At 32.6% G+C, this 10,716-nt stretch overlaps 1 protein-coding gene and 1 pseudogene across 1 annotated transcript; one reads left to right on the top strand and one right to left on the bottom strand.

Moving 5' to 3' along the window:
- The first annotated feature begins 204 nt into the window (after positions 1–204).
- LOC139902192 (uncharacterized) lies at positions 205–1,004 on the top strand (annotated as a pseudogene).
- Positions 1,005–3,228: 2,224 nt separating this feature from the next.
- LOC139898804 (purine permease 1-like) lies at positions 3,229–7,802 on the bottom strand. Its single transcript, XM_071881589.1, has 2 exons — positions 6,913–7,802; positions 3,229–3,858 (listed from the first exon to the last, which is right to left on the bottom strand). The coding sequence occupies exons 1-2, from the start codon at positions 7,720–7,722 to the stop codon at positions 3,499–3,501; spliced, it is 1,170 nt and encodes a 389-aa protein (XP_071737690.1). The 5' UTR covers positions 7,723–7,802; the 3' UTR covers positions 3,229–3,498.
- Between the last annotated feature and the right edge of the window lie 2,914 nt (positions 7,803–10,716).

Here is a 10,716-nt window from a genome sequence, read left to right as displayed (position 1 = left end):
GTACTCTAGGAGTAGAAACTTGTACATTCTTTTATTTAATTAATTTTGTGGGGCATGTGATGAGGAGCGAGTATGTCATGGTTGGTAGTGGTGTGTTATGTGAGTGTTATGGGAGGAAGTGGTGAGAAAGGAGGAGAGAGAAAGCTAATGTGGCGCTGAGGAAGTGCCCATGACGGCGTCATGGTTGAAAATGGTCTTAAGGCTTCATCATTATGGTCAACACAGGACATCTCTTAACAGTTTCCCACTCCTCCGTTTTGCTTCCACAATACCGTTCACGAGTCTACATTCAAGGTCATAATCACCTCGCTTCCTATAAATTATGTCCCACAAATTCAAGTAATACTACTAACAGCCTCTCATTAACCACTACTTCGAATCCATCCTTATTCCGTTCAGTTAACATCAAACAACATTCTAAAAATCGTTTTTTCAGTATGATAAGAGGAAGTATAGCCCCTAAAAAAGTCCAACTGCTTTTTCTGCTGATATATTATAGAAGGAACTGAAGTACAAGTAGACAATACTGGCGGTGGTGGCATTGGTGGCGGTGAAGGAAACAATCGGGGTGGCGGAGGTGGCGGAGACATGACGGAGCGTCGAACGACGGTGAGAAGGAACCAAGAAAACCAGCATGTCTATCTCTCAGTAGCTAACGCTCGGTTATGCAGCATTAGTTGGATTGGGTGGATTGATGGGTTACTTAAAGAGTAGTAGTCAGACATCGTTAATTTTCAGGGGTGTATCGGCGTCATTACTATACTATGTGTACACACAGCTTTCCTGTGAACCATGTGTTTGCGTCGTGTATTGGGTTTGGTCTGTCTGTTGCTCTTTTGGGTGTAATGGGTACGCGGTTCAAGAATTCAGGTAAAGTTTTCCCTGCTGGTGTTGTGCATGTTCTGTCGCTTGTAATGACTGGAGGGTACGTACACGGTATCATGCGCAATTTTCAATTTATGGATGGTAGTGGATCGGATATGGATCGGATATGGATCGGGTGATGCCGAATCCATATCCATATCCATTTAGTTTTTGTTCATCCATATCCATATCCATATTCATTTCATTGTTGTTCATCCATCCATATCCATATCCACTGGATAAAGCGGGTTAATGGATATCCATTGGCTATTAAAACGATGTTATAATATTTGTTATAATATTTCCTAATATGCGATGAAAACAAAAACGTAGTATAGCGAAAATATATATAACATAACATATTGAAAATATATCCACCAGAATGTAAAATTTTCATCGACGATTGAACACATTGTTGAATTTACTATTAAAATAGATTATGAAAAATTAAATACGTAATTTGTTTGTTTATTCGGTTAGATATACACATTTTATAGTAATAAATGTACTATCATAGTTATTCATTATAAAGTTGAAAGTAAAATGTAAGTCTAACGGAAAATGCATTTTTAATAGCAAATATGTAAGCATATATTTATATTTATGCATTTATATATGTATTTCGGGTGTTAATGAGATATATTCATGGATGAAACTTTTCATCCATGTCCATATCCATATCCATTTACGTTCATCCATATATGTATCCATATCCATTAAGGTTCATCTATATCCATTACAAAGCGGGTGAATCGGATAGATATCCGTTGGATCGGGTGGCCATTGCCATCCCTAGTTTCTATTGATGGTGCTCTTAACTGTAAGTTCATGGACTCAGATACTAGTATGTTTTGTACTTTTTGAATGTGTTCTGAATAACTAGTGATGTACTGTGGAAGATTTTAGCCTTTTATATTAACTTTTCCTGTTAGGTGGAATCTGAAGCAGTTTCTTGTTTTATACGAAGTAAATACAGATCTAAAATCTTGCTCAACTAGTGCTACTCAACTGAAATTGAGCTGAACCAAAAGACCCATGTTTCATGGTGTAAAATGACAAAAATACCTTTTTAGAATAAAAGGTTGTGATGAACAGTAGTTGGCTTTTGCTCAAATGATATTAAGAATAATAATATATACAGTAATATATACTTAAGGTCAGTGTTGTAAACGACTGCCGCCTGTCCGTTGCGGCGTTATTGCGACTAGTCCGTCCCGACTCGAAGAAAAACGTCCAATAAATCGGTCAACGTTCAAAAGTCAGGTCAAAGTCAGGAAAAGTCATGTCAACGTCGGTTAAAAGTCGGCTTTTTGTCTGGCCTTGTCCTAATCCTAACAAAAATCCCAACCCATTTAAAATTCGATGAGAAAGGCACCTACATAGTATCCATTAAAGATAAATTGATAAATATATTATAATCCTAGAAAACATAACAAAAACCGTATATATTATGTAAATTATAACCATGTCGTCTTATTTGTAAATAATTTATTTTTAAAAAGTCCATATGTATATTTAAAGTATTTATGTCTGACATGTGTATATTCAATGTATTTATATTTAAAAAGTCACATCACCGACTCGTCCCTTTAGGGTCTCTGCCGATGCGTCACTAATTCACGTCTTTTACAACATTGCTTATGGTACTAGAGTGGGTTTATCTGGGTTATGTTTATGGTTGTGAAAATCGGGATTAATCCCAAATTAATCTTTTTTAAGCGGATTAATCTTTTTTAAGTGGACTGATTAGATTTCCAAAACAACATTTGTTGGATTTAAGTTATATTTGAAAAGCGTCAGTTTTAACTTTATGTTTGTGAAAGTTTGACTCGATTTATTTATGAAATAAATAAATGTTAGTAGTAATAAATGACGTATAATTAGAAATTTAATAGTATTCGCTAGTTATTTTTTTGCAACTAGATAATATATTTGAGACATAAATAATAAATAATAAGGTGAGTAATATTTTTAGGATGGCGAAAATATTTGTTGATCAAATGGATTTGTGCAAAAGTTCTCAAAAGGAAGTCTGCTAGAACCCAAATTAAAATATGCTCTATCCATTCCAGGTTAATTTCCAGTATATATTTTTTCGGCGAAAATATTTAATGATGTTTACAATATTGTTTCCAATTAAAAAGTTAACTTGCACACATGAGAGGATGTTCTAATTAATTTACTGAGGGTAAAAATGTAAAGTTAGAAAAGAGTACATAAAAAGACAGCGTGATAATGATATTTCTTAAACTATGTATTTTTTTATGGACAATTAATCTGGGACGAATAAGCTTTATCAAAAGTAAGATGACCAAAATTTCCTTATAAAGGAATATTAATTCAACAAACTTTAAGTATTAGCAAATTATATTACAAAACTAGTAGGAGGTCAAGAGCCCACTTTGTTGGGCCTAATTACTGGATGGAAAAAAAAATGACAAAATTGCTAAACACTGTTCCCACCGACATTTGCTCTGCTGATATACTTATTAGAAATTTATGTATAACATATTTTGATTTCTAATTGTTTACTTGTTTTTCTTAGGATTCAAGAACTTTGAAAGGGAATTATTTTCAGTAACTAGAAGTATAGCATCGACTTCATACAATTAAGTACATGAAGTTCTACATTAGTTATACTGATGAGTAACTATCTTGAGTCAACTCTGCTGATTGTTGTGAAGATTGACACCCATTGATCGCTTTTTTCGCATATATATATTCTCCATAGAAGTAAGAAGTGAATCCCCATAGAGACAGAACGAGCGCAACACCTTTTTCGACTTGAAACTTCTCTTTATAGAAAACGACAGCTAATACCTCTGTTACCGGAAGGAGAACCGCGATTATAATCCCTGACAACAACGACGATGCACAAAAAATCACTCCTATTGCTCCCAAGAAGAAGCATTGCCAAATTAAAGCACTACTACACAAGATTGCGTAATATTTCGTCTGGCCTAGCTCAAATTCTTTTGCCTCCCTTGGAATCACCTAGAAATTAAAGAAGTCAATTTAGATTAGTAAAATCATAATATTCAAAAAAATTACAGGTTCACTCAATCGGAATTTATAAAAAAAGGTACTCTTATTTAAATCTTATTTAGTTCAATATAACTTTATTTACAATTATATACAAAACTTTTTCTACCTATATATGTTGTCTTTTGTCCCATATTATGTATTAATTAGTCATCTTTAGAAAATTTGACACTCATGGTGGGGATATAGTTCACGGGTTTACTTGTTTTGACTGGAATATTGATTGCAAATTATATATTATATATATATATATAGACTGGAATATTGATTGCAAATTATAGTATATATATATATATATATATATATATATATATATATATATATATATATATATATATATATATATATATATATATATATATATATATATATGATCAATGGGGAAGTTACCAATCGGGAGGAGGCGTGGGGAAGCAAAATTTTTTTTTCTCGTTTTTTTTGGAATATTTTTTTCCGGCATCAAGATCGCACGAAAATATGAACATTTAGAAGAGACACTTCGTGATGAATGTTACTATTTAGGCGGGAAAACGATCGACAAAAATAACATTCAAGATAATATTGTTCTTAAAGAATATGAACGTTTTTTTTCTTCATGTTTTGTGAAGTAAAATTTAGCCCGATTTAGAGTTTAGAGTTTAGGGTTTAGGGTTTGGTGTTTTGGGTTTATTTCATAAACCCAAAACACCAAACCCTAAACCCTAAACCCTAAACTCTAAACCGTTCGTGTTAAAAACTCAATCTAAATCCTAAATCTAACCTAAACCCTAAATTTCTAAACCCTAATATCTAAATCCTATAAACCCTAATATCTAAATCTCAATAGCTAAAACCTCAACATACGGTCGAAAAACACGATAATTGTTATATATTACTTCTTCGAGCGTTTTTCCGCCAAAATAAAAACATTTATCACAAAGTGTCTCTACTAAATGTTCATATTTTCATCCCATCTATAATGTTCGTGAACAAAGTTTTTTCAAAAATCGAAAAAAAAAAGTTTTTTCTTCCTCCCGCTTCCCCCCGATTGGTTACTTCCCTCTTGATCCTACCACTATATATATATATATATATATATATATATATATATATATATATATATATATATATATATATATATATATATATATATATATATATATATATATATATAATTAGAAAACTATTGAACAATAATCAACGAACAAAATTGTGGGGTCGGATGTTGAAAATGTGAATATTTAGGTTGACTGGTTCAACCAACCATCCAAGATATAGACCACATAATAATGTTATATTGTCAAGTGAAGTGGATGAGGAATACTTTTTGAATATCGTTGCTGACATAGCTATGAAGGAGAAACAGGAGAGTTGTATGGAAAATGTGTTAAAAAAGTATGTCGCTACGTGACACTTAAATTTTATTAAAAATATTTATTTGTAAATTAATTAAGACGTTACATAATCTTAATAAAAAAAGCGTTGCATAATTTAAAATTCATAAATAATAAAAAGTACAATAATAAAAAAAAATTAAAAATGACAATAACATAAATATGCTAAAAATTAAAAATTATATTAATTGAAAAACATTAAACATAGATAACGGCTAGTTTTAGCACGAATGTTTGTTGGATGCCTCCAAATATGCCCTGCTAGATCTTCACGTAGTTGATCGTATACGTCTCTATCGTGGATTTCCTTTTATCTTGATCGACGACCGGCCCCTTCTCCTAATATTCCGATGAGGTATGTTTTCTAGCTCATCGAGGCATTATTCTTTTTCCCATCTACTTAATGGAAACCCGTTATCTTCTTGTATCATGTTGCGCAAAAACAAATACAAGAATACATTTATATATTCTTCACATATTGGTGACGCTCATAACTCGTTCTGGAGTTTTTAAAATATCAAACCTACCTTGTAGAACACCAAATGTACGCTCCCCGTCCTTTCGAGCACTTACTTGAAATTTGGTAAATTTGATTCATGGTTACTCATTAGGAGTCGAATATCCCTATATTAGTGTTGTCCAATTAGGATATATACCATCTGCCAAATTGTAACCAAGATGGCCTATTGTATTCGGACGTTGTTGAAAAAAAGTAAAATGGTTTGGAGAATCAATAGAGTTAGTGTAATCAAGAATACCTTGTTAGATACGGAGAAATAACTGAATCCGCATACAAAACTGTCTCTTAAGTATGTGTGGTGGATATCTCGGTGTTGGTGAAAAATAATCGTTCTATAATGCATTATTCGCAAGTTCACGATCTCTATTAATGTCGTGGATTTCGTTACACGGAATCTTGATGTTTCAACCATCTCCGGCTCTTCATCATCGGACGGAGAAATATTAAACAAAATATCAATACTTTAAAAATTCAAATTTTTTTATAATTGTGAATTGTGAGAATGAAGTGTGAAAATTATAAAGATTTTAGTGCGTTCATATAGGTAAAAAAATAAAGGAAAAAAAATTCAAACAACTCTTTAAACGGCTATAATAGCCCACTAATCAAAACGTGCCACGTCACCACCACCTTCCTCTCACCCTGCGTTTCAAGATGAAAAACGCTGCCATCAAAATCGCCCACAGACGCCCCATTCGAAGAGATCGCAAAAAGTTCTTGAATGGGCTCTCCTTCTTCTCATTACAGACGTTTGTGGGGCCTTTGTCTTGCCATGTGTACGTAGAGGGAGATAAACGCTGCATTATCCCTGATCTTAATGGTTAATGGTTACAGTGTTTTCATGTTCATAAATACTCTCAATAAACATTTGAGTAAAAATATTTGTCCTTGGGTAACTTGAACAGAAAATTTTTATCAGCTTATCTTTTTATAGATCAGCCAAGCTGGTCGCTTAAATGATTTAACGAGTCATGTCAATTTACTTAATAACTTGCGCATACCAAATAATTTTCAGAATCATAATTATAATCTCGGTAAACTACCTTAGTATCCCATAATTTTATTTGTTATGATAATCATATAGTTACATAAATCGCAAGTAATGAGATGTACCTCGAAGTCGTTATTGAAGGCCATTCCCACCATACAAAATATGGTAGCAAACAAACACATAATAACTTGTATCTCCACCACCAATGTATACGTTATCTCTTGATTCGCCTTCTTATACGTTAACTCAATCAACGGTAACACAAATCCGTACAACAAAGCAGCCGCAACCGTCATAACAAACCCTAGCATGTACTCCTTTTTACTCTCTCCATTCGGCCGATCACTACTCGTGTGCAACGCCAATACCCCCGCCCCAACAGTCAATAAAACCACCGCGTTTATTGAATAAGGTGTAAACTTTTGTTTCACAAGTAAGTACGCAAAGAACGCTACAAAAGCAAGATGTGGGGCCAGAATTAATGCTGACGTGGAAATGGGAAGACGAGCAACACCATAAGCGTAGAGATAATCGTCTAAACCGGTTATGAGGCCAATGAAAGTGACTGCGAAGAATAAACGTGGCCTCATGTAGATGAGTTTCGTAGGTTTAGTGTGATCAATGTTAGTTACGCGACGATGGAGGTAGAGAATTATGAGGACGAGGATGAATACGGGCCAACCTGCAGTTTCGAGGGACGAGGATAGCCATACGCGATTGCCACCGTGGATGAAGTAGAGCCGCGTTATTAATGGGCCGCCGCAGTTTCCGATGGATAATAGGATGCAACTTAGGATCAAGAGTGTGTTTTTTGTTTTGGGGCTAACTTTGTTCATCATAGTTAATTGTAGCAGTAGTGGTTTTGTTTTAGGTATGGTTTTCAGTTGTATCAAATATTGGAATCTATATTGACAGAATAAAATAAATATCATATAAACAAAGGGTTACTAACCTAGTAGAAGTATATATGTTGCCGTTCAAAAAAAGGTATACATGTTATCTGTTAACTAAAATCTTTTATGTAATTAAATCTAGTTAAGATATATGTGGTGTATATAACTTGAGGTATGTTAATGGTTGCATTGTTGTTTATCTCTCTTGAAAAGTCATAATATATGGGTGACTGTGTGTCCATTTTTATTTTTTCCATTATTGGTGCGACATATATCGTTATCAAGAAGAAGAAATATGAAGTATAGGCAATTTATTTGCTATACTAATTGTCTAAGATCACTCTTACACCACTGGTAGCGGTGAGAGGCGTGTATTGGTGGAGTGGGTTGCTTTTTGCACTTTTTTGATGAGTTCACTGTGTGAGTTTTTTGTATGGAGTAGTGGTAGTGTGGGTTTTTGGTGTGGGTTGTTAGTGGAATGCTGATGTGACATTTTATTTTGATTTTTCTGATTTTATTTATTTATTTTATATTTGTTATATGTAAATGTTAATAATAAATAATATTTTTAATGACGGAAGAACAATAATTTGAAATAAATAACTAAACCATTATATTACATAAATTCAAATAAAAAACGTACATATTAAAATCCTAAAGCAAAATAAAAAACGTACATATTAAAATCCTAAAGCAAAATAAAAAATGTACATATTAAAGTTACTCATTATTATTAGCGGTACGGAAGTAAGGTGATAAGTTTCAAACGTGCTCGGTTAAATCTGCCTCCAACTGATTGTGAATTTGCATATCTCTTATTTCCTTAACAATTGAATCTCGATCCCTCAAATTTCGGTATAATCGTCGTGGTGGGTTCCTTTGTATCATTTTTTCTTCTTTGCGTCCAATCGAAAAACCATTATCTTCTTGAATCATGTTATGCAAAACAATACAACAATACATATGTCTTCTAATTTTGTCGAAATCCAAAGATCTAGCCGGAGTTTTAACATTGCAAATCTATCCTGTAATACACCAAATGCACGCTCAATATCTTCCCTTGCACTTTCTTGGAAACGTTTAAAATTTTTACGCATTTCGTCAGTTGGATTATGGGGAGCTTTTACCAACATAGCCCAATATGGGTAAATACCATCACCTAGGTAATAACCTCTCTCGTAATGATGCCCCTTTACATCAAATGGCGAAGGTGGAGCATTACCATTTTTAATGGTGTTAAACAACGGTGATTCTGCAAAATAATCGTTGTATAACCTGACGGCCACACCTTCACGATCCCTTGGAATATAGCCCCGGGTTCGAGGGACTCGTGAACTACTAGCCTCTCCCTCTTCTTCTTCTTCCTTTAAACTTTTAACAAAATTAAGCATTTTTTCATCATCTTCATCGTCGACAAGAAACTCGAGCATTTTGTAAGTTTTATCCATTTCAAATATATAATTTTGTATGTTGTTTGATAGAAATATTGATATTGAAAAGAAAAGAAAAGAAAAGAAATAGAAGTGTGGAAAAAATATAGTAGATGTGTTTATATATATATATATATGGAAAATAAAATTTGAATTTTTTTTTAATGCCCAACGGATATATATATCCAACCCACTCAAATTTTGCCACCTAGCACTCAAGCCCCAACTCCTCTTCAGTGAGATTCCCACAGCCCCCCCCCCCCCCCCCCCCCGCCCCCCCCCCCCCCCCGCTACGGTAACATGGGGCGTGGGATTTTGCCAAATCGGATCTCACGGGCTTGGGTTATTACCGCTACAAGTCGTCTTAACCATGACGGTCTGTCATGGGATCACTGACTGTCACATCAATGCCACATCAGCACTTACTTCCCATCACTAACCAACCACTAACTGCTAACATCCATGACGTACCCATCATTTGGTCCTACCTCCTTTTTTATATTAAACTTATATGTTATTAACTTATATATAACATTTAAAATCCTAAAAATTAAAATTTTATTAATAATAAAAAACCATTACAAATTTAAAAAAAAAACATTACAAATTCCTTAAAAAAAAAAACTAAAAAAACATTACAAATTCCTAAAAAAACCCATTACAAATTCCTAAAATAAAAAAAAAAACCATTACAAATTCCTAAAATAAAAAAAAACATTACAAACCATAAACAGTAATTTTGATTCGAAAACTTGCTCGAATACTTCTTCGTTATGTCACTCCTAGCTCGCATCAACAAGTCGTATTGGTCGGGTGGAATGTCGAAAGACACCGGTGTAGCTAGAAGCTTTGAACTCTCCAACGTCACATAAGTGTCGAATTGCTCCTCCAACTTTCTCGTTCGTTTTTCAGCTTCTTCCCTGATCCCCCTCATGGTTTCACGTGTAGTATTTGCAGTTTCATAAACCGCGACTTTAGCATCCTCCGAAGAACAATGAGATGCCGCATCCGACGAACAAGAACTCTTTTGACTCTTTTTGTGACGATCCTCACTTTTCGACTTCGGATTTTACTAAAATATCCCTAGGGTTGTTATATATATTTATATACGATATTATGAACCTTGACCGAATAATAATTTTTAGTCAACAACGTTTGCTTATATATATATATATATATATATATATATATATATATATATATATATATATATATATATATATATATATATATATATATATATATATATATATATATATATATATCTATATATATATATATATAATGATTAAAATTATAATTTTAGTTATTATTATTATTATTATAGTTATCATTATTAGTATAACTATAAAGATAATACAAGTTGTTATCATTACTAATATTATTATTATTAGTATTATATTATTATTATTATTACTAAAATTATTAAAATATCATTATTATATTAATACAATTTATTATTATTAATAATAATATTATTATTAACATTATTAGTTATTATTATCAAAAAAAATTATTATTTATGAGATCATTTTATTATTTTGATTATTATAATTATTATTAGTATTATTATTAAAATACTTATTAATTATTAATACTATAT

This window comes from Rutidosis leptorrhynchoides, chromosome 3 (genome assembly GCF_046630445.1).
Source record: "Rutidosis leptorrhynchoides isolate AG116_Rl617_1_P2 chromosome 3, CSIRO_AGI_Rlap_v1, whole genome shotgun sequence".
Lineage (NCBI taxonomy): Eukaryota > Viridiplantae > Streptophyta > Magnoliopsida > Asterales > Asteraceae > Rutidosis > Rutidosis leptorrhynchoides.
This window is presented reverse-complemented; position numbering and strand designations above follow the sequence as displayed.

Coding starts and splice junctions, on each gene's coding strand:
- LOC139898804 (XM_071881589.1), bottom strand. CDS start 7,722: ATGATATTTATTTTATTCTGTCAATATAGATTCCAATATTTGATACAA. Junction 3,859..6,912: donor CCTTCAATAACGACTTCGAG/GTACATCTCATT, acceptor TTTAATTTCTAG/GTGATTCCAAGGGAGGCAAA.